We start from the raw sequence: 25011 nt of genomic DNA, 5'->3' as shown, positions 1-25011 counted from the left end.
CATTTCAGCTCGCGCGCCAAGACGCCGCGTGTCAGAACAGCGCTGCATCTCCGTAACGCGAGGAACTGCAATAAACAATCTTTCCTGAAATCCCAAACTAAAGTAAGGTTTAAACACACACATGTGTAGTCCGCAGCACTATATCACGCGGCTTATGACCACATCAACGTACTAACTAATTCCTCTAGGCCTTTTCAATTTAATTACGCATTACATTTCACTGAGACACTTATTAATGATAAAATAACAAATCGGTTTAAAATGCGGCAACACTGCTATAACATTTTTTCCTTCTCGACATAGGCCCGGAATCAGAAAATGACATCTAAAAAGCAAAGTTTATTGAGAGAGGCGTCTCATCAGATCATTGCGGGTGGATCAGCAGGTAAGACGCCTTTCAAATTTCTATTTCACACAATCCGCAACTTTGTTTACCAACTCGTTCAGTCTCGCGCGCGGCTCGTGCACATTCAGCACCAGTTAGGCTAGCAGACACTTCAAACCGCCATGAGGTGCGTGTGAAAGACTTTTCGTCAGGTATTTTGTAGTATAATAAATCTGTTTACATTAAATAAATGTGTTTTGATAGTAATTTTCAAGTTGACTAACGGACGAATCCTTTAACCGGATGTCTGTCTGGAGATGTACGCGGGATACACGCGCACTTCAGTTAGTTCCGTTTACAAATCGTTCCCTCAGTTTAAGACGCTTTCTGTTCACGGATTTATTTGCGTAATAATAACCTATTTAGTTTATTCTTGGTAAAAGTCAAATGTTGCTTTAGCTCATCCTTATTGTGTTTACTTGGTTTAAATGCCATCAGTATATTCTATAAGTGATATTTTCTTTTATTTTGTCAAGAAATGTCTGTTTTTTTTAAGTTCAACAGCCAACAACGCCCAAATGACGCTTGCGTACATAGAACACCAATTGTTTTATTAATTGATGTAGCTAATATACATATAGCCTATATGTGTATTAGCTATATATAGCAGACAGAATTGAAGTCTGCACATTCGTAAAAAGCAATGATGCCAACTACTTTGCAAAAGGCTTCATTATGCGTTTTGAGTTGGTCAAAATGTATTGGCAGAGAAATAGGAAAATCTACTCATTAGGTAGCTTTAATAAGAAAGTGTGCCATTACAGAAATTAAGTCTGTGTTCATCAAATTCTTGATGTCATGAGGCTAAAAGAATCTCACTTGTGGAATAATTTCCTGGAATTATTGCCTGGAATCAAGCAGACTGCAAAGTTTGAGCTTATATTGCTTGTATTATGATCTACCAGGCTATTTTAGCAGTGACAATGAAGGATTTTGTTTGTTTGTAACGTTAAGAAAATTAATGAATAACAACATCCCCTTTTCATTTGATGAACTTTGCATCATATTTAGCAAAAAATAAGGTTTTTCTTTCTTTCTTTCTTTCTTTCTTTCTTTCTTTCTTTCTTTCTTTCTTTCTTTCTTTCTTTCTTTCTTTCTTTCTTTCTTTCTTTCTTTCTTTCTTTCTTTCTTTCTTTCTTTCTTTCTTTCTTTCACAGTGGTAGAATAACCAGTGTTATTAGCTCGCACCTCCTGCACTTGTCATATTCCCTCCAGCTCCCTGTTAACGAGGCTGGGGAGCGAGAAAAGTTAATTTGTGTGTGACCTGGTCACAGGGCTTGGATTGGGTCTGTGCTTGGCTTCTCTCAGACTTGGACTGACTCTCCAAAATTGCTTTTTTCCCCCCTTAAGGACACAAGAGTTAATGTCACTGCAGTGCGTTTTATATATCCTACCAGGACTCATTTTACAGCCTTTCCATCCAAGCATATATGGAGAAATTGGGGCATGTGTTAAAGTCTGAAATTGGGGAGAGTTAGGCTGTATCTAATAATAACAACCCAGTAATCCTGATGTCAAGTTTTTAATCTACCACAAGGGGGAAGCATTGTACTTGGCATTGATTGTAGTCTCAGAGCTTTTTTCAACTTTTGGTTGTTTTTCATGGCTTATGGAAATGTAGCAAATGTGACTATCATTCTGTGACAGTCCATCTGTTGTAAAATCGTTACATTTTAAAAACAAAATACACAAAAACATGTGAGAGAAGGTCATTATGCGACAGAATTACTTGAAAATGTATTTAAAAACACATTTTAAATATCCTCTCCATCCTTTAAGTATTGTCTCTTTAATTAATCAATTAAGTAATTAATCAAATCTGTGTTGTACCAAATCAGGTTTTGTTTCTTGCAGTATATGACAGTATATTTATTTATAAGTACACTAATATTTACTGACATGCCTTTTATTTAGGAAATATTCCATCTATATTGAACTATTAGCTGACTCACAAGACAATACACAGTGCACTGTGCAATCCAGCTTTAATTGTGAAAAATGGGCCTGAATTAGTTTAGCCGGATATTGCGATCTTTGCATTTGCCCAATTATATAAAAAATCCTCCTTCATAAGTGTTCTTAATGGGACTTTATTTTCCTTTCATCATTTATCTTAGTATTATCCAGAAGGTCCGGAAGAACGGTCAGATGTTACCTTAAGTGTTTTTGGTATTGATTTCCTCTCCCTGCCCCTGTTATGCAGAGTAATTTGGTAAGATTTACACAAAAATGTTTTAGTTATGATTAGTTTCTGTGTAAACGTATCCGCCGACTCCAAATGGAGTGTGACGGGAAAAGACAGACAGCCTAAGTATAATTGAACTCAGTCCACAGCAGACCCTCACTTAAAACACACTCAGACCTCTACAGTTTTAACTGGTGCTGCATAAGTGTGAAATAAAGTCTAGGAGAATCAGACGAAAAAATCCATGTAGCCTCAATCGAGAAGAAGAAAGGAGTAAAACAAGATCAAATAAATACAGGTAATTAAAAAGAGGACCCTGGGAGAAACATTCACATTAGATGTCTGCCGCAAACGACTGTTTCCTCTCCGGCCCGCGACTGGCCGCTACAATCAGAGCTGAATTAGCCCTAATATTTATTTCCAGAAACAATTGTACATGCCTCAGCAGGGCAATGATTGGACATGTTGTGGACAGATGTTTAGATGAGCTCATGTTTGAATGTTGATTTTGGAGGGTTCTTCTAGTCTCTAAATCGCCGCCTTACACCCACTTCTGTCGTTTTAAGACTTGTGTCTTTTTGTCACTGGACACTATATACAGCTATATAACCAGAGTTCTAATGACATTTGTGTAATTATGCAGAAAGTTTGACTGCATTTGTAGTTCGCTCCTCGATGTGTAGAAAACCGTTTTTGAAATGGGGCAAAAACGCAATTAAACCATAATAAACATTACAAAAACAAACAGAGGAGATTTATTGACTGCTACGACTAATTACCTCTAGAGGAAATGTGCAGGATCATAATGTCACAAGAAATCAGTTGACTGCAACCAGGCATGAAGTATAATGGTAACATATGCAGCAAGGAGCTTAGACTCTCCAAACAGATCATATACCTCCCACATGTACCTGAAGTAGATTGGAGCAACCCTTAAAAGAGCAAACCCCACAAATGTGCGCAATATGCGTTTGTTTACACCACGGATTACTTTCTACTGGTGATAAAACATCACTCCCTCTAAGTCTGACCCATACGCCTGCGAGAACTACCGTCGAACTACTGTTTGTATGTGGGTTGTCGCTGTTGTGTCAGCTGTTTATCAGAGAGCCGGGTCTTGAACGGATGGAGTTTAGTCTGCCGGGGTAATGTACGAGCCAGCCAGGGGCCGCCGACGTTATCTTAATGGTATGATTTATGGAGGTCGCACGCTGAACTGAGCAGAGGATCCGCGACAGATGGGGACGTGCGTGGGAGATGTTTCTGTAGACGCACACACACATACTCTCATCCATCATGCATTTTGTGTTGCTGTAAGCAATGAGGATAATTGCGGTGTTATGGTAAGAGTATAGCGTGATTATGATTGTTCGACATGGGAGGCTGTGTCTGGGCTAGCGCTCGTGCTCATTTTCCGGGGGAAATTGTTCAAATGAGGCCTTAGGAGCGAACTGAAAAGACTGAAAGGAGCTGGCTGGCTACTATAAACACAATACGTTCTATCGCCCGATAACGATGGTGATCTAATCAGTGATGTTAATGTTAACCACATTCATTTTTGATAAAACATAGGCCTACTCTTAGTGTTTGAATGACGTAGGCTGTGTGCCATTGGCATTTGAAATGCCTTTAAATGTTCTGAAATGATTTTTCTATGAAGAAATCTTGGCATATCTAACGTGAGTGGGTAAACGCATGCCTTTTAAAGTCTTTTTACTCGTTCCTGGTAAAGAAAAATGTTTTCTTTCGTATTCTTTTATTAAATGTTAACTACTTCTGGCTCGGAAGTTCCTTTCGGACCTATTCCGAGTCAGAACTATTATTAATCAGTAGTGAATAAAGCTATTAAGGCATTAATGTTGTAGATAATGCAGCCTTTCTAAAATCTTGGCCTTAGTTAATGAAGAAATTGGATGCCTGTTAATGTAATAAAGTTTACAGCAATAATTGCAAATAATGATAACAACTAAAATTCCATTGGGATCCATCAAGATGCTCTCAAGGGTGAACTTGACCTTCACCCTTCATGTCTATGGTCAAAAAAAAAAAAATCATCAACAGTGTTTGAGGAGGGGAATGGTTTTCCACAATCCAATGCAAACTTGTATTCAATCAATTTAGGCTATGTACAGTAACGCCCACTTTTCTAAGTGTAGTATATTTCCTATGTATAATGCACAACATTTTTCATCAAATTTGCTGTGTCACTTGAAAATATGTCATAGTGCGTAAGTAAAATGGGTTGCGAAGACATTATCATATTGATTTTTTAAACCTTTTACACAGTCCCTCAAATAACCAAAAAAACAGGTGGTCTGACATAACATGAAAACATAAAATATGAGTCAAGGGAGGGAAAAAAAAAGAGTCTGAGATGTCAGAGATTTCCAAAGGAATGAATATATTAGAACATGCAGTCATATTGGCCGAACACACTGTATTACATACAGTACCGTAATACAGCACATGGCAGCAATAACATAGCTGGAAAGGAAACTGGCTAACAAGCTATGCTTAATTGAGCACTTAGTCTAAGTAGTCAAGGGCCATAGTTTGAATGACCCTGTAGGAAAATGAAACTGCACGGTAGATGATAGACTGTGTGTGCATGCATTTGCGTGTAAGCATTCACTTTTTCTTGGACCGCTGTCCAGTTGGCTGTTGTTCGACCTTGTAATTAGCACAGAATGCTGATATGTCTTTTGGCTGGTGAAGAGCTTTTGATGGAGTGATCACAACATTGCATTGATCGTAAAGTCTTGTATGAAACGTATTCCCATAAAGGCTAAAAATAATCTTCTAAGGAGCTCTCCTTAAATTCACTTTAAATTTGTAATTGTTTCTCAATTCACCATGCTGTAATTTGCAATGACTTAACTGTGGTGGAAAACTTGTGTTTTGCTCTGTTTGAGAGACAAATCATTGTCCCGTTTCAGCTTTATATTGTCTGGAAACGTCGGGTGAATCTCTGCCCAGAGTTACAGTTCTGTTGTCGGCCTAGTTTGTCATTTGAAGGAGAACCAAACATGTCCGAATTTTTGGTCAAGTACAAATGTCATAGATGAAACAAAGTCAAAAAGTAATGTATACATCTTAACTGAAGCTAATTTGAGAAGCTAAATTGTAGAGGATTACAAACCTAGTCGTTTTTATAGTAGAAATGTATGACTTATAATTAAACACATAGGTACTGTCAAAAAAAGATTTAAGAACAGTTTTCTTGATTGTTGAGGTTTATGACTTTATAGGTTCTTTGCACTCGTGTACAGTGGCTAAATATTAATGTCAATGAATTGCATTACAAATATACACTACCGTTCAAAAGTTTGGGGTCAGTGAGAATTTTATTTTTATTTTTTGGAGGAAAGAAATCAATACTTCTATTTATCAAGGACAGTAAAGACATTTATAATGTTACAAAAGATTCTATTTCAAACAAATGCTGTTCTTTTGAACTTCCTATTCATCAAAGAATCCTAAAAACAAACAAAAAAAAACTGTACAACTGACAGACCAACAACTGTTTCAACATTGATAATAATAATAAATGTTTCTTGAGCATCAAATCCTCATATTATACTGATTTGTGAAGGATCATTTGATACTGAAGACACTGACACTGGTGATGCTGAAAATTCAGCTTTGATCACAGGAATAAATTACACTTTACTATATATTCACACAGAAAACAGCTGATTTACACTGGAATAATATTTAATACTATAACTGATTTTTGTTGTATTTTTAATCAAATAAGCGCAGCCATGGTTAGCAGAAGAGAATTCTTTTAAAAGTATTTAAAATCGTACCGACCCCAAACTTTTGAACGGTAGTGTAAGTTATTTTAAAGATGCTATTATAATGTATTATTTACACTACCATATAAAAGTTTGGGGGTCAATATGATTTTTTTTTTTTAAAGAACATAGGCTAATAGTTTTATTCATTTCTGGAAGCATTAAATGATCAAAAATGACAGTCGAGACATTTATAAATTATTGCTGTTCTTTTAAACATTCTTCATCATAGAATCCTGAAAAAAATGTATCACGGTTTCCACAAAAAATATTAAATAGTAAAGCTGGTTTCAGCATTGATATTAATAAGAAATGTTTTTTGGCCACCAATTCAGCATATTAGAATGATTTCTGAAGGATCATGTGACACTGAAGACTAGAGTAATGCTGAAAATTTAGCTTTTGATACATTTTTTATAAATCATTATAAATGATTAAAATAGTTATTTTACATTGTAATTTATGTTAACTGTATTTTTGATAAAAGAAATGCAATCCTAGTCAGCATAAAACACTTTTCAAAAACAAAACAAAATCTTAGTGTTCAAAGTAAATGCAGAAATTACTAAGTAAAGGGAAGTTACTTCTGATTAAAAGTCTGATGTAATTTGATGCAGATTCCACTTGCTTAATATTTTTAATGTAATGCAATGAAATTACATTTTAAGCGCGGCGTTTAAGTGTCCAAAATGTCCAAATCGTTTGTGGGAGCCGATATAAATATGAAATCCCGTGGACATCAATGAGTTTAGATATATGTGTGTGTGAGCGTAAATGTTGTTCTTTGTTTCTAGAGAGTCAGGGCACGGGTCTTCAGCAGGGAGATGGTCTCTTCACTCTTCAGCTGGGTTAACTGACTCAAGATGAGCGCTGTACGGGCAAGAGCTCAAATCATAATGTGATTTGTTGTGCTTGGGAGCCAATTTGAGTGTTTTTTCAGGAGAGATCCCTGCCCGGTCGCCGCTTGTGCGCTTGGCGAGGAGAGAAGCTCAAATTTATAGACACTTTTGATTATGGCTGATCTTGAGTTGTAAAAGGATGACATTGCCTAGGAGGGGGACGTTGGCAAAGGAAGCCGTACAATCTGATAATGAGAACCAAAGCTTAGGAGAAAGGCTTGTTTTGAATTTGTTTACACATTTATTATCCTTTCAAAAGGAGCGCTTCATCCAATAAAATCAGGACAGACACAGATGTCACAATCAAGAGGCAATAAGAAGGGATGGGGGGAGAAATGAAGCGGTTTCCATTATTATGTTTGAAATAAGGGCAATTATACAATGGAATAAAGATATAAAAAATGATGTTGGGTCATGGAAAAGTGCCCTAGTCTTGAATTCCTGTTTTCTCATGTTACAAAGTGGCACTGGGTGGGCAGTGGCAGGGAAGAAGGAGGGGATTATTGCACAATTTTGATGCTGACTAGTTTATAAATTAGTTCTGAATGATTGACAAGATCTTAATCCAATAGGGGATTTGGCCAGAGAAGCTGTTTAAGGTCGAATCATAAAAAAGAAAAATGAAAAACAGTGCTGCAAGTGTTGTTTCAGATTTGATCTGATCTGTGATTATATCCTCACTTTGATTGGGGTAATTTTTTTCCAGTCTGTCTGTGAAAAAGGCTGCATCATACCCGAATAACATGTCCACTAACATTTTTGGTCAGCCTCTAAATCTTAAGCTGTCATAATGTTGCAATAATCACTTCACTCTTCTGGTTTGTCTCCCCCTGTTTTCTGTCATTATGGAACTGTTGTAGTCAGCTGTCTTGCTTGCAGTTGCCAAACTTTGTGATAGGTGGCAGTAAAGAGCTATTTTGAAGTTTCACTTCCAGCCTTTATAAATCTTTCACCAAGTGATGATGTTCCATGTTAAGGTTCAAGCTGAAAATATAAAGCTTTTTATAGTCATAGAGAAGATTTATTCAGTTATAATTATGTTGGAGAATCGTATGGAACGAATGATAGTAAACCCTTTAATCTAGAAGCTGTTTGCATTGTGTACAATTGAGGAAAAACCCACATATAGGTTCTTTTTCCTTCCAATGCAATGGAGTGATTTTCTCTAGTGCTGTTATGAATTTTCCGTCACCTCACAAAAATGAAGCACAACTTCCTGTTTCGTTTTTCCTCTCTCTCCTGCTGTGATTCCTACGATGGTTTAAGCCTCATCAGTAATGAGTCTCAGGACTTCAAAGTCCCTCTGGACTTCAAATGACGTGATCAAATAGTGCTGATTTAATTTCCCACAAAAGCAATGGCTTCTAGCCAGTGGCTTAGCTAACATTCCAAGAACACTCCAATCTGTCATTTGCCCATCACTGTCTAACGCTCGGGCAACTCCACGGCAGGTGGCACTGCTCATCCTGACCGCGGCCTGACGTAGTTGGCCAGCTCGTTCTATTCCAGACGCTGAAGTCCTGAGAACATGTCCGTACCAACGTCAAGACTCTGGATGTTTGATAGAGAAATAAATGAGCTCAGAAGGGAAAAGGCATCTTCATCCTCGAGCGGTGTCTCGTACAGAATGAGACGTGCATGCAGAAGTCAGTGGTGCAGAGAGAAGACCACACATTCTGAGGGATCCTAGGGGCTCTCTGCTCGTTTTGAAGTGCAGTATGGTGGAAAGGTTAAGCTATCAGTCTGCCGACTGTGGCAGCGGCCTCTGATGAGAGATGACTGATGCTTTCTCCAGATAAAACTGTCCGGAAGGACACAACGACTGCTTTGCCGTATCCGCAGATGAGACTGAGAAGGGTTGTGGATTAGAATCATATACGCATATGAAAAAACAATCTATAGTAATTGTGCACTTTTTGTTGTTGTTGTTGTTGTGTTTTATATCATGGCCATTTATTCATAGATACAGTGGACACATCACACTTAAATTTGTCATTCCTATAACAAAATGTCAAACCACGTTGAGTGCATGTCACTAAAAAGTTTGAGACTTGCACCACATAACTTTTTCAAAAGTTTTGTAAAAAAATATATATAATAATGTAATTATTTTATGAATAAATATAATATATACAAATATTTTTAAAAAGCAGTGAAGCAGTTTTGTGAAAATAATATATATATATATATAAAAAGGTTTATGCCAAACTACTTAAGCTTTTCTTTTACATGAATTTTATTTATTTAATTCAGAATATAATTTCTTCATTATGTTAAGACAGTTGTATGACCCTGACAACCCCCAAAAAACAATATTATTTTAATTTAGAAATTAAAAAGTTCATAATTGAAAGGGTGTAATTACGTCCTTTGTTTTTATTGTATTTTTGTTATATGATTTGGTGCGTGCCGTGTATATATATATATATTAAGGTAAAAAAAAAAAGATCAGTTCATTGACCCCCAAGGTGTAAAAAATAAAGAAATAAATAGAATGTGCAAAATTTGGTGCCACTGTATATAATTAGACTAAAAGGATACATTTAAAACTTCTATTTTCAGTTTTATTCTTTATTCTACCTAATTGCATGAGCAGTATATTATACAGAAGCGTGTAATGTTCATAATCTGATGGCTCAGCAGCAGGTGTGTGTTAGTATGAGGGTAGAAGCAGAGCTGATGAGATGGGAGATATATCTCCTCTGTAAGCACTTGTTTCTTCCCAGGAGCCCATTGCCGCCCATGTAGAAAGGAATCTAGTATGGCTCTGGTGTCAGGCTCTGTCATGCATGGCCAGGCTCTGGGGTGCTTTTGAAAACGGCCCTTTCCGCCTCAGTCGGATGAATAGATGGAGCCCAAGGGGCACTTTTTCCACAGCCACCAATTTATCAGCTCATATCCAGACCGATATGGCCTGTCATTGCCTGCGCTTTCCCTGTTTGTCCCTCTCAATGTTTATAAATGGCAGTGAGTGAATGGCAATGCCTGGCGTAGAGGAAATGTCTCACTGTGATTATGTGCAGGTCGCTGCCGTTTTTGTGGGTCTGTTTGTGTTTTGATTGCTTAGGGAAATGTTTTGTTTGGTCATTTTTTTTTCAACCCACCCGTGCACTCTCAGATTTAAATACATTTATGATATGTACTTGTGAGTATCCTGAAAGAAACGGGCACATTACGCACACTACTAACACCCCCCAAAATGGCTGGTCAGAGGGCTACAATAATTGTCCCGGGGGCAATTAGGTAGAATGGCTGCGGGAGCTGCAAAGTCATTTTGTAAGCCAAACATCCTGGTGCTGGGCTGAAGAATCCAGTCAGCTTGCGGGAAGCTGTTTTTGGGGAAGTGGATCAGGGTTTGTTTTCTTTCTCCGAGAACTCTGCCAGATGAGCAGCACCTGAATTTCAGCACCATTCTTTTCTCCTTCATCTTCATGTGACCAAAGCAATAAATAATGGGAAAACCATGTCTAATTTTAATCTGAATCGCACAAATTATTTTATGGTGAAATAAAATAACATTAAACATATTGTTCTGGCTTTAAAACCAGATTGAATGGGCCACATTTGAAGCATTTATAGTGCAACAGTCGGGTTCCAGAGGTAAAAATCCCATTCATTTTCTACTAATGGAATTTATAAAAACAAAACAAAAAAAAAACTTAGAAACCTTTACAGACAGACCTACTGTGAGCTACATTGCTAGATTGTTGATTGATGGTACAGTATATGCTTTTGTTAAAGCCATCAGCCTGATTATTTGTTTAAATAATTGTGTTAAAATGATTTTGCATTCTTTAGTGGTCGCTTGTTCTCACAAAGCACTGCGAATGAAGTAAGAGAGTCAGTCTCTACGGTCTCAAAATATTTTGATATTTGCAATAAACTTAAAATTTGTTGTTTGAATGTATTTACACAGTAGACAGTGTTTTACCTTTTGTCTTTTTGTCCGATTTTCAAATACTGGTAAAAATGAACTGATATAAATAGTTCCACAACCAAGACTGCTGAAAAAGTGGGCGGACACTGTTGCACTCAATCCACCTTATATTATATTCTGATGTGATGAATGTGAGATGGACTGAGACACTTAACTCTGCATTTAAAATTTAAAAAATTTAAAATGTACAAAATCTGGTGGTAAACATTGAATTCTATATATATTCTATATTAATGCAAACATATGTGATTCCTGTAATGATTGGCCTAAAATATTAGTGCCCAAATATTATAATTATCTTAAATGGTCTTTATCGGTCTATCACTCAGGGCATTTATATTTATACCTTTTTTTTCTCCATAACATTACCAGAAAAATTTACCAGAAATATGTAAATAATAATAATAATTATATTACAATAGATGAATCTATTGCTTAAAGGAGAACTCCGGTCAATTTTAACATTGAGCTCATTTTTTTGTACATTTGGAGTGCTGTCAGTACAGACAAAAACGACAAAAATCGGTGTTGCCTACACCGTGTTATCCTCTTTTTAAAATTCGCACCCTGTTGACTTCAATGGGGCAAGTTCTAAACCTGCTTTTAGCCTCTTAACATCCTTGATTTGTCATTACAAGTGCACAGCCATGTGTGAGTGGTGTTATTAAGAGTGACCACGGTCAATCTGACTGCAATAGATGTGAAAGATATTAATAAAAATGATGTTTATTCAGCCAGCTCACATACCTGTATTTACTTCCTGGTTTCGTTCGAAGTCCACAGTAGTCGATTGTCGAGTTCGCGCGCGCGATCGTTAGTTATATTACTTACCAATGATCGCGCGCGCGAACTCGACAATCGACTACTGTGGACTTCGAACGAAACCAGGAAGTAAATACAGGTATGTGAGCTGGCTGAATTAACATCATTTTTATTAATATCTTTCAGATCTACTGCAGTCAGATTGACCGTGGTCACTCTTAATAACACCACTCACATGGCTGTGCACTTGTAATGACACATTAAGGATGTTAAGAGGCTAAAAGCAGGTTTAGAACTTGCCCCATTGAAGTCAACAGGGTGCGAATTTTAAAAAGAGGATAACACGGTGTAGGCAACACCGATTTTTGTCGTTTTTGTCTGTACTGACAGCACTCCAAATGTACAAAAAAAATGAGCTCAATGTTAAAATTGACCGGAGTTCTCCTTTAAATGTGTCACTGTACCTATGCACATTACTATATCTATATATGTATGTATTTTGCTGCCCCCCCACCCCCCCTTGTATGTGTGTTTATGTCATCAGTTCCTTCCTTTGTATAAGCTATTATGTCATGTTGTCATGCTAGCTTTGCTTCATAGCTCAGCAAATACATTTATTTTTATTATTTATTTACTTATTTGTTTATGAGGTTAAAAAACCCCAGTAATGTTACCATGGCTGACATTGTGTAAATGCCTGAACTGTGGTAAAATGCACAGTTATTGCTTCATTGCAGGGTTCCAGCCATCAAATCCAGCCATCTCCAGCAGCGTTTAGCTCCATCCCTAATCAAAGACACATGAAGCTAATAATCAAGGTCTTCAGAGTTACTAGAAAAATTGCAGGTTGGTGAGTTTGATCAGCTTTTGAGCTAAACTCTGCAGGACAGTGGCCCATTAGGGCTGGATTTGAGGAACCCTCCTTTATTTGCAATGATATTGAGTAAACGTAAGAGTGGAAAATGTGATAAATGCATTCAATGCTGAAAATCTCCAGAAAACAATGCAGAAAACGTGACCTGGTCAGACAGAAAGCAGGCACAAATGTGGAAATTTGTTGTATCTCAGCGCTCTGTTAGGTCACACACCTGATATAAAGCGGGCCAGCTTTAGCAGTCTGAATAAGTCTACGCTTTATAAACCAGAAGCTGAGCAGCTCATAAGTGATATCCATCATCACATGGGGCAGAGCCGACAGACCTGTCTTTGAAAATGGAAAAAAAAACAGAGTGGTGTGGGAAAAATGAGTGTAATGTGCATTTTGCATGTGGGTAAATTAAGTGTCATTCTGCCTGAGGCACTGAGCTGCCTAAATGGAAGACACAGTCCATTTATTAGTCATGCTAGAGGACCATATTATTTTCCTTAACTTCACTTAAATACTAAAATATGAGAAAATGAGCAAAAGAACAAGGCTTATAATTGCCTTCACAAATGAACGAAAATTAGTTTAGGCCCAGATCCAGGAATTGCTAATGAACAAAACAGCAAATGACATCATTCTAGTGTTGTCTGAGAAGTAACTTGTTTAGAATAACCCATCTCTGTCACTTTGGCAAGGAATCTCACGTTTGCATAAAACGGCCATTTTTCCTACTTGAGGTTGTGTGTTTAATGTGGAATAAAGGTACTTTTAGAAGGGCATGAAAAATGAACAGCACTCTGTCATTTTGTTTGGTTCTCTTGCATTTTTGTTTAGTTTGCTTACATTTGGGGGAGGAGCAAAGGCATATTTATCACTCTTGAGTTAGCACAGTCTCTTTTGGCCGAGACGAGTGAGGTTTGCCATTGCTCCCCTAAAAACAACATGGCACTCCTGCCAAGCTTCCTAGTTAATTAGCGAAGCATTTCACACGCTGCATAACATCAAAAAGGAAATGGAAAAGTGACAAATTTGGAGAGCTTGGCAGGGTGTGAGAGTCAGGCTGAGCTTGGGAGCTTGAGGTTTCCCAAGCAGTCCTGTTACCTGAACAGGTTCTACACTGTTCGGTTCTTTTGCTCATTATATTCAGAACGTATCAGAGGCATTCGTTTCCATCAGAAATATTTTCCCCTAAAGTCATCATTAGTTTTATTTACGAGCTCTTCCCCAAACTGACTGTGAAAGCTAAGAGAAGAACAAAAGGAATGTGTCGAATTGAAGTTTAGTTGTACCCACGGAGTGAAGTCTGTGCGGAAAGACAAGTTGAAATATTTTTGTGGCGAGCAGGACGAGGCCGAGGGCAGTGAGAGAACGACACGAGGTCGGTGGCGTGATTGATAATGAGCAACACCTGCGCGACACACCGGCCCCGTATCTCTCACTTGAGGAGCGGAAGCATAAAAGGAAGAGCTATGACAGTGAAGAACGAGAGAGGCCAGGCCTGGATTAATGTTTTGTTTCTGTTTTATGTGGCAGCAGTCGTCCGTGAGGGAGTGCTGCCTTTACTTTCGTTTTGTATTTGTTTATTTATTTATTCAAATCTGTTGATTGTTCGCCGGTTCCCGCCTCCTCCTTCCCATAACATCTAACCTTGCTACAATTTTGTTTTTAGATTTTTTCAGCAATACTTAGATCGGATTGCGTTTTATATTAAATTAAATCGTTCTGGCTAGAAAACAGTTTCCGACTCCTTAAAGGATGATTAGTTTGTTCATTTGCACTCTTTTTAAAGGGACAATGTGTACACTCTAAAAAATGCTGGGTTGTTTTAACCCAATTTTGGGTTAAATATGGACAAACCCAGCCGTTGGGTTACATTTTTAAATTGCATTTTTAATCCAACGTTTGGGTTTGTCCATATTTGACCCAAAATTTAGTTAAAACAACCCAGCATTTTTAGAGTGTAGGAATTTCTCCCATCTAGCGGTGAAATGTATTTTGCATTCAAACGAATTGTGCTGTCCAGCGCCTCGCTTTTTCAAATGCGCGTTGCATCTACGGTAGCCGTTATGTACCAAAAAGCTATGACAGGATGTCTTCTAATAGCACTTCGTCGAGTTTTCCTTCGGCTGAACAGGTTTGTTATTTCAAACAAACAGCAACTTGACACAACGAACAAACGAATGTTACAGAATGAATTACTGACTGTGAAAAACATGAACTATTGTAATAAGTAGTTATGCCTTCTTTATTCGTTATATTTTCTGAAGTACATGCATTGTTATATATCATCATCAACTTTTAACTATAAATGTTCATCTATCTATAAAATAAAGTACACAACCAAACAATGAAAAAAAGCTTGTAATTAAGACAGTAACATTGACTTACCTGTCGAGAAGAAACCAGGCAACTTCAGCGTCTCTTTTGAAATCTTTCTCCTGCATTAGCTCTATCCACCTGGAAAAAGCTATCCCGACATTAACTCGTGTTTTTCGTAATCTCCGGTCACGTTTCCTTTCACGGTCTATTTTGGACTTTTCTGGCGACGAGGATTTGCAATGCAGCCTTTTAAACTTGCCGGGGCAGTGACAAGCGCCGTTTCTGCTGCTTTCAGTTACGTCACGCTGGCTCTGAACGAAAACGCGTAGTGGAAATGCGTTGGCCTAGTACTTTTGTCCCTCTCTGCTATTATAGTTTTTTAAGATGGCGGAACTACATGGAAGCCTCCGTGGACCTACCCGTCCCATGTATATAAAGATAATAAATTCTTCGTTTACGAGGATAAGTCAGATAATTGGCATAGGTATTTGTACACCATTGAGGACATATTTATGAATAAAAATATTGATTTTAAATAATAAAATACATAAAAAAGTACACATTGTCCCTTTAAAGTAGGTGAAAGCTAGTACATTCATATGTTTTATTAATCTCCTCCGACCAAATAGTCACTAAGAGCCTCACTTCTTTGCGAAAAATTATAAGAGCTATCCTATAAATTACAGAATGTTAAAAAAAGAAATACTGATCCCTCTATTTCATGCCTGACTTTTATAGGCTGGTAGGCGTCAATATCCATGTAATGATGACTGCCAAATGTTACAAGAAAAAATAGCAATGCTTTATTTCCCAGCACTCTCAGCATTTTCAAAAATGTTAACCAGAGAATTCTACAGCTTGATATGGCAGCTCAAACCTTCATGAAGCATGATTGACATACATCACACCTGTTCTTAACCTAATCATATCTTCATCCAGAATCTTCCCTCCTGCAACAGACTGCTCAATCCCCACCCAACTCCGCTATAAGCCTGGGCAAACTGTCACCGCATCAGCCGCAACAGTCTGGGGAGTTGAACTTGACTGGAACATATGTCTTCAATTGTAATAGCCCTTCAATCCCCCAGATGGCCTGGAGGGGGGAAGGTTGCCTGAGAAGCTGCGTTTCATGTAAGAATAATTTGTGTTAAGTAGCTGGGCGATCTGTTTGTTACGCTAGAGCTGACAGTTTGTTTATGTTTCTTGAGGAGTATGATGGATGGGGCAGGAGTTGATGCTAATTAGGCTAAATTGTTGCTAAGAATGCAGTGGGCCTGCGCCACACTGCATAGGCCAGCTCCCATTGTTTCTGTCTCTTCGCACTCGAGGCGTAATTGAATGGAGCTTGCAGCCATTCATCATTGTAGCGAGAGGCAGGAACAGGAAGTTAGAGTCTGAGGCACTATGGACAGGGAGGGCCGGGGGACGAACTGGTTGGGCATGGGCGACGGTGATGGGACACGTCACAGCGACTTCATCTCTCATGTTGTCTTTAAATCTGTATTGACAGACACCCTCAGACTCTGTTCCAAAATCCTAGGGAGCTACCTCGCTCCCTAATACTGCTTACATTGCCAAATGGTATCATCCTAACAGAGATGGAACCTCATAAATGGGCTATTTGGAACACTCTACACTCCACATTGATTAAAGGTGCAATATGTGATCTGGGAAATGCTAACTTTAGCCTGCTAGCATTGAAAGCATGTGATCCCACCCTCCATGCAAATCACCATCCGAAGAAACGCCTCCTCCAAAACACAGGAACGCGCATGGACCAGTAGAGAGATGACCAGAGACAACGTTATTGGATTACATCATGTGTCATTCACCGGTGAGAAAACTTTACGTTCGTTATTGTAGTGTTTCTCATTGCACTGTAAACAACAAGCTGCCATTCTCACTCTGTCTGCACAGCGTACGTGAACGCGCTGATGACGTATGATGTCTGCGTGAACCGGCTGCACAGTGGTATGCAAACACACGTTGACTGACAGGGAACACGAACATTTCATGGTCCTACGCCTTCCACAGACGAGAAATTTATAAAAATACATTTAGACCGCTTAACATAGTGATTGCTATCTGGATATGAGGAGACTTTCAACCAGCATAAAAAAGAAAAAATCACCTATTGCAATGGTATAATTTAAATGGTATAATTTTATTATGAACTATTTTAACTTTGTTAAATTGTTGTTGGTATTGAATGACTTCTGAGTATTTTTTTTTTACTAAATGGTAAGTTGACATACATTCTGGTTTGTCCTCCATCTTGAATTTACTTTTTTCACTGAGCTTGTTGCAGTTTATTCTTGGATTACATTGTCTTTGAAGAATACATGCCATTCTGTCTTAGAACTGGGGGAGAAAACAAATTATCTTTGGAGGCAGCTTCTTTTTTTGATCTTTTGGAATAGACTTTGCATTAGGAGCGTTCCTATGATGTTTAAATGTCTCACTAAAAACCTACTAGGTTTTAAAACAGCTGAATTCTCACAGTCTGTAAATTGAATGTGACCCAGTTAGCAGTGGAATATTTGCATTAATAATGCTAATAACGTAATGTTGGATCTCTAGAAATTAGTTCTTTACAAAAAATGGTGGCTTCAACTTCAACTTTCTTGCATCATATAGTGAGAAACTGTATCACTTCCTCTGTACCACTTCCACTTCCTCTGTTCTTCTACCTATCCCTCCATGCGTCCTGTTCCTTAATTTCGCCCATATATTGCTAGTGGCACCTTCTCAATGTTCACCTTAATTTGTTTTCTCCCCTTTCCCCCTTCATTTATTTTCTTTGGTCTGCCCTTTTCCTGAAGCAGGAAAGTGAGGAAATGACCATTACAAATCTGTAGACCTGTGGTCCACAGCCCAGCAGGCCAAGACCCCCAATCATCCACCCCATCCACACGTGCCCCTGACAGCCATGGTAATGACCTCCACTCAGATTGCTATGCCTCTCACTATAAGGGTGTTACAGGGTAACTTCCGCCTTACTGTAACTTTATGCTAAACGAAGACACATGAGGACCACACTCAGAACCCTCGTCTCACATCAGCTCTGTATTATGTTGCAAACGGACAGAACCTGGCACCAGTCAACACCCTTGACCTTCTAAGTCTGATCTCCTTAAGCCGGAGAAAGCATTGTTTACTGTGCCCCTACAAATGTTTGTGTAGAAACATATGTTAGAAATTAACCTTAAATACGTACATTCACCATACAGCAATGCCATCTGCAAACAACAGCGTTATGACTGGGTGGAGGGTATGGGTTGGCTCGTGAAAGAGAGCAGAGCATGCTCAAGATGGGTTCAACTTCAGAGAGGTACACTTAAATTGTTTTGGATGACTGTTACTTAACTAGCCCCTAGCTAGCATGGAATGGGTTAGCATTGTCTCTCTAGTCATGAGCTAAACAAACAATGTCCTTTCAACAGTGCTTCAATCGACTAATTATGTTTGCAAATGTAAGACAACCTCTTGACATGTTAACTTAGAGATCTTGCAAACGTACAAAATAAATGTCTGAACAAAGGCCTAGCATTTAGCAAATATGCTCTGACACTTCGATGTTCCCTCGTGTGCAATGCAAGTTTGATTGAGCTAGGGTTGCCATCTTTCACAAAAGAGATAAATGGACACTCCCAGTTTCTTTTAGGGAAATAGGGGGCACTCTTAATTTCTTTGTACCACATATGCCTTTTGAGATTTAAATCTGATTAATACTACATGCAAAACTCAACAAATAAAAGTTAGTTGTACCTTAGTTGTCTTTGATCCTTCCCCTTGGTAGCACTCTTCCACCATTCACAAAGTGTTTTGTGTTTCACATCCATCTTTTGTGATTTGGTTTCCATTCTTGCATGTTAAATCAAATCAAAATTTCACCCTTACATGTCAATAAATAATCTCTAGTCACACTACTACGATACTCCTTACTAACACATGTTGCTACTAATTATACAACTCTGTCCAGAATTGTACATCCAATATTGTTATAATAACCCATGACCAAGCTTTTCTGGCAAACACAAATGCTTTCAACCTGAGCAGTTTATGCGTGACCTCGCTAGATACTCTGGGCAAAGTCTTATTATCATATAATCCATCCATCAAGGTATGTGTCAGATGATTGGTGGGACACATTTCTGCAGGCTTAAAAGCTGCATATACATGTTTGGTAGTAGGTTACGGTCTTGATGGGGGAGGTCAGAAGAAGGAAGTGAGTGTGTTCGGATGGGCGAGAGTGAAACCTGAGCATGATTGAGTTAGGGAAAGGAGAAGAAGCCCTCCGGCCCAAAGTCGGATGTTGTGTGTATACATAGGAGTCCTGTCATGCTAACCCTTTAAGCAAGCGGAGACCGACTTACAAATTGCAATAGGACTTTTTTGAATGCCATGGGTAGTTTTGCGTCCATTGCGGTGCACATAAGGAGGTCGTGTAAGTGTGTGTGTGTGTGTGTGGTAGTGTGCAATTGTACCTGTACATTCTCATTTTGTATGAGCACTGACAATGCAAATGCACACAGATGTTTGCATTTGTTTTTTAAGGCCATTCTTGATCCAAGATCACACAAGACCACATAAACGGATTCTGATTCTTTATATTTTTCCCAAATTATGTCCACTTTCTTGTGGATTTTGTAAAACACAAATAATGAAGAATCGATTCAATTAACTAATCAAATTCTCAGCCTCCTCAAAAAAGTCTTGTGCTTCCTTTTCTTGTTTTCCTTGTGCTTGTTTTTTTAACTAGGAATTTGTTCTTGCTGCTTGCTCCACCGTTCTTTGTCTTTGATTTGGCACAGCTTGTGAGGTGCTTTTTTAACTGTGGGAAAAAATGTCCCGAACGAAGAGCGGAGTGGAGGCGCCGTTCAGCGCTGAAGAAACGTTAAGCAAAAGCAGATGTTATAAAGTTTACAGAAATCAGAACATTATTTTCCTGTTTCCATCGCATTCTTCTAAACACTTAGTGAACAAGCTTTGAAGTCACCCAAGAAATCTAGTCTGCGGGAGGAACGATAGTATCTCGTAGGGGAACAGCATGAGGGAGGGGCAGAGGCGTCTCTCCTCAGCATTGCTCTGTCAGAACCAGTTTTGCACTGATGCAGACCGAGCCATTCAAGGCCATGGCAGATGCCGCCCCCTGCACACGCCAACACCACTGTGGTCCTCGACGTAGATGGCTGTGTGTATAGGTCCATGTATCCAAGAGAGATCAGATAAATCCCGAATCTCTTAGATTAGAGGCACACCACAGGACGTGAGCACAAGGGCAAGGGACCACTTTGCTTTTATTTCAGTAAAGCAAAGCAATCAAAGAGTCTTCGAGTGTCTCTAACCTGAAGCAGCCTGTTGGCCTCTACTCTATTGTTTCAAAGTCGAAATTCATTTCATGTGCACTTGTTTTTGATTTAGCAAGGCAAATCACTCTTATTATCTTGAATTAGGAGGAAAGGAGACAAACAAGTGTGTTTTCCTGTTTCAGTTCTGCTAGTTGAGCTCTGGGTCAGCTCAGCGCTTGTAGCATGGTGATTTGTTGTGGCATGGGAATGGGACAGATGGCCTTGTGTCTCTGACACAGAAAAAGATCTCAGTGTCACTGTCACTTCCTGCTGTCAGGATGCCTTCAAACCTCATCATAATGTATAGATGTTGTTTTCTGATCTTAATTCAGCCCTCCCAACCCTGCATAAATTGCATTCAGTCTTTTTCCCCTTTTCTATGTTTATTGTGAGCCTTTGTTTGTGTTTGGATAAGGGGCTGGTACAGGCCTAAAGCGAGGTGAGCTGTTTCTCTGTCCTCTTTGTATATCCTTTGTGGTCAATGTTAACGTTTAGGTGAATTCTTTCTTTTAAGGGATGGCATCTGTGCCCAAGGTTGTTTTTTCTCATGTTTCCTTCAATTTTCTTTTCTCAAAAAGTCAGAACCTTGCTCAACTAAACAAGACCCTACTGTAGTATAAACCCCACAAAAGATGGCATGAAAGCTTTAGTTACTGTTAGATTTTTTATTTTCTGTAGAAAACATGAATGGTACCCGCCACCATCATTCTGGACATTTTGGGTGGTTTTCACAGTGTTTTCAAGTTGTTTCCAGGCTGTTCTGGCTGTGAGGTAACTTACCACTTAAAATTCACATAGCTTACTCCTAAAAGGGTAGCCATCCTTGCTTCTGGAGGCCTTCCTTCCTGCAAACTTCAGTTACAACCTTGCTCCAATGCACCTTCTGTTCCTGAAGATCTTATTAGTTGTGTTTCAGGTGTGTTTGGCTGTGTCTGAAATCACCACCTATACCCTTAAATAGGGTACTATTTGAGCGGACGGCCATTTGTAGTGGTGTCCGAAACCATGGTGGACGTTATCGAGTGCAGTCATTCAATCCCGCAATGCACCGCAACAACGAGTGTACAACCGATTTACACTCAACGGCTAGAGTATAGTCAAGTCAAGTCACGTCACCTTTATTTATATAGCGCTTTTTACAATACAGATTGTTTCAAAGCAGATTTACATAGACATCAGGAAAATAATGTTGTAATAATATTGTTAAATATAAAATTAAATGTCCCCAACTAAGCAAGCCAAAAGCCAATGATGACAAAGGCGAAGAAAGGCGACAGTGGCAAAGAACCAAAACTCCATCAGGTGACAGAAGGGAGAAAAAAACCTTGGGAGAACCCAGGCTCAGTCAGGGGGCCAGTTCTCCTCTGGCCAACAAACAAACAGTGTATGATTATGATTCAGGCAGCATTATAGGTCAGAAGTCAGATTGGATCGGAACATTCACAATATTTATCCAGTTCCATCTGGTTGGAGGTCGGAGTCATCACGCCGGTATGGAGACGAGTTTGTTGAGGTGTCCATGAGGCCTTCACAGGACTGATGAGGCTGGCACTTCAGGGATGCGTTGTGGTCGTGTCCAGGAGGTGCAAGTCCACCATCTGATCTGGATACGGCCCGGGTCCGGCTGATTACAGTTAACCTCGTAACAAACAGAAAGACTAAAATTAGCGTAGATGCCATTCTTTTTATGATGTAGCGAGTACATCAGGTGTTATAGGAAGTGTTCCCGGTTCCGGCTGATCTAATTTATGCAGCCTAATAATCATTTAACTGATTTGAATAATAGGAATGTATAGTGTTCTATGTGTATTCCAGGTTGAAGAGATGTGTTTTTAATCTAGATTTAAACTGACAGAGTGTGTCTGCTTCCCGGACAATTTTAGGAAGACTGTTCCAAAGTTTAGGTGCTAAATAGGAAAAGGATATACCGCCAGCAGTTGATTTTGATATTCTAGGTATTATCAACTGGCCGGAGTTTTGAGATCGCAATAGATGTGACGGACTATAATGCATTAAGAGCTCGCTCAAGTACTGGGGAGCTAAACCATTTAGTGCTTTGTAAGTAATCAGCAATATTTCAAAATGTATACGATGTTTAATAGGGAGCCAATGCAGTGTTGACAGAACTGGGCTAATATGGTCATACTTGCTGGTTCTGTTCAGTTCTGTTCCTGGTTCTGTCCAGTTTTTTATATCAGCTATGCATTCCGTTAATTTTGTTAATTGGTAAGTTTCGTCAGGACGTGAAGAAATATAGAGCTGAGTATCGTAAGCATAACAGTGAAAACTAATGCCATGCTTCCTAAGGATATCTCCTAAGGGTACAGGGTAAGTGAACAGCAACGGTCCTTGTATTGAGCCTTGTGGTACGCCATACTGAACTTTTGATAGATAAGACAGTCAGTAGTCATGTCAAAGCAATAACTAAATCAGCATACTATCATCTGAAAAATATTGCAAGAATTAGATGCTTTGTTTCCAATCAAGACTTAGAGAAACTTGTGCATGCTTTCATCACCAGCAGGGTGGATTATTGTAATGGACTCCTCACTGGCCTTCCTAAAAAGACCATAAGACAGTTGCAGCTCATACAGAACGCTGCTGCCAGGATTCTGAGCAGAACCAGAAAATATGACCATATCACACCAGTCCTCAGGTCTTTACACTGGCTCCCAGTTACATTTAGGATCGATTTTAAAGTATTATTACTGGTATATAAATCATTCAATGGGCTAGGACCTCAATATATTGCAGATATGCTCACTGAATATAAACCTAACAGATCACTCAGATCATTAGGATCACATCAGCTAGAAATACCAAGGGTTCGCTCTAAGCACGGAGAGTCTGCTTTTAGCTATTATGCCAGCCGCAGCTGGAACCAGCTTCCAGAGGAGATCAGATGTGCTCCTACAGTAGTCACTTTCAAATCCAGACTCAAAACACATCTGTTTAGCTATGCATTTACTGAATGAGCACTGTGCCACTGTCCGTCCGACTGTTTTTACTGTACTGGTTTTGTCTTTGTTTGTTTTCTAATTTCTAATTTATTTATTTACTTATTTTTATAATCTCTGGAAGAGATTTTGAAGGAGAGCGGGAGAGTCTTCACTCCGATGAGGCGAGTGAAGGAGTAAGTTATACTGCTGTATAAGAAGTCGCTGAGAGCGTCGTTAAGGGTAACGGCAGCAGACAGCGCACACGAAGCGTGCTCTGTGGGGGCCCCGCTGGGCATTACTGGTGTAGCACCACCCCAGCAGAGTACGTCCCTGGGCTAGAGGTCCAGTGGCACCGTAAACCGGCTCAATCTCTTCCATCTCAGATAGGGGTGGACCAGTACTACTTTATTTGATTTTTTATTCTAAACTGTTTTAATTATTCTTATTTGTTTTGATTATTTTAATTTCTTCTATGTAAAGCACTTTGAATTGCCATTGTGTATGAAATGTGCTATATAAATAAACTTGCCTTGCCTTGCCTTGCCTAAGACATCTCCTCATTTACTGCTACAAACTGATAACGGTCAGATAAGTATCATTTAAACCATGCTAATGCAATTCCACTAATGCCAACATAATTTTCGAGTCTATTTAAAATAATGTTGTGGTCAATGGTATCAAATGCAGCACTAAGATCGAGAAGCACTAATAGAGAGATACAACCGCGATCGGATGATATGAGCAAATCATTTGTGACTCTAATGAGAGCTGTCTCAGTATACCCATAATGCATTGTGACGGTCGTGCCGAATGAATTTCTGTTTCTCACAAACAGTGCAGGACTAGTTCCACACCAAAGTTCAATACTTAGGTTTGAGGTTTTTTAAAACTGTAGTATGAGCAATATTAATTGAGATGGTTCCCTTAGGAAACACCACAAATTAGTGCTGTAAGTCATTAGCGGAGAGCTCAGGGGTTCCTTGAGTGTGAGTTAATGTCCAAGTCTCGGAAGGCCCCTGGAAAGAAATGACGTTGAGGAAAGATGGCTGCAGGCATTTCTGCAGCAGAGAGCTTCTCCTTATGTGTTTAGATTGCTTCTCCACGCGCGTCAAACTGTTATCATTGGCTGGACGGCTGGTGATGCTGCTCCACTGGAAAGGCTCTGGTGTGAATTTTACTGGAGGACAGGGAACACAGATCATAAAAGCTGCCTGAGTTTGAGTCGTGAGCCCAGACGAGCTGATGTGGCCCTTACCTTCACTTCCCACCATCTGCTCAAGCGCCCACACACTGGAATGGAATCGGAGTGTGTGAATGGAAGACCAGAGGGAGCCAAATAGAGAGAACCTGGGTGAGAAAAGGAGAATCTTACCTCACACATGTGGGCACAGGGCTGTATTTTGACAGTAAGTGCCATAAAAGCAAAACCAAAAAAAAGTGCTTTTCCCTACCTGTGGCTCATGACATCATGAGCCAAATATGTTTTGAGTGAAATCCATTTATTGCCCAGTGTAAACGGCCGGTGGGGTAATCACAGGGGAAGATAAAACAACAGCCTGTCTTTGCTCTTTA

General features: G+C 39.2%; 1 protein-coding gene across 1 annotated transcript in view; it reads left to right on the top strand.

Moving 5' to 3' along the window:
* Nucleotides 1–25011, top strand: part of slc25a21 (solute carrier family 25 member 21) — a 101127-nt gene continuing 76116 nt past the window's right edge. The window contains exons 1-2 of the mRNA XM_056245572.1: nucleotides 1–102; nucleotides 304–385. Of these exons, the coding sequence (XP_056101547.1) occupies nucleotides 319–385 (67 nt within the window). The 5' untranslated portion in view covers nucleotides 1–102; nucleotides 304–318. The remainder of the gene's footprint in view (nucleotides 103–303; nucleotides 386–25011) is intronic.

The sequence above is a fragment of the Rhinichthys klamathensis genome, unplaced genomic scaffold (genome assembly GCF_029890125.1).
Source record: "Rhinichthys klamathensis goyatoka isolate OS25496 unplaced genomic scaffold, OSU_Roscu_1.1 h1tg000032l_1, whole genome shotgun sequence".
Taxonomy (NCBI): Eukaryota; Metazoa; Chordata; class Actinopteri; order Cypriniformes; family Leuciscidae; genus Rhinichthys; species Rhinichthys klamathensis.
The sequence above is the reverse complement of the archived record's forward strand: the minus strand, read 5'-3'. Positions and strand labels throughout refer to the sequence as shown.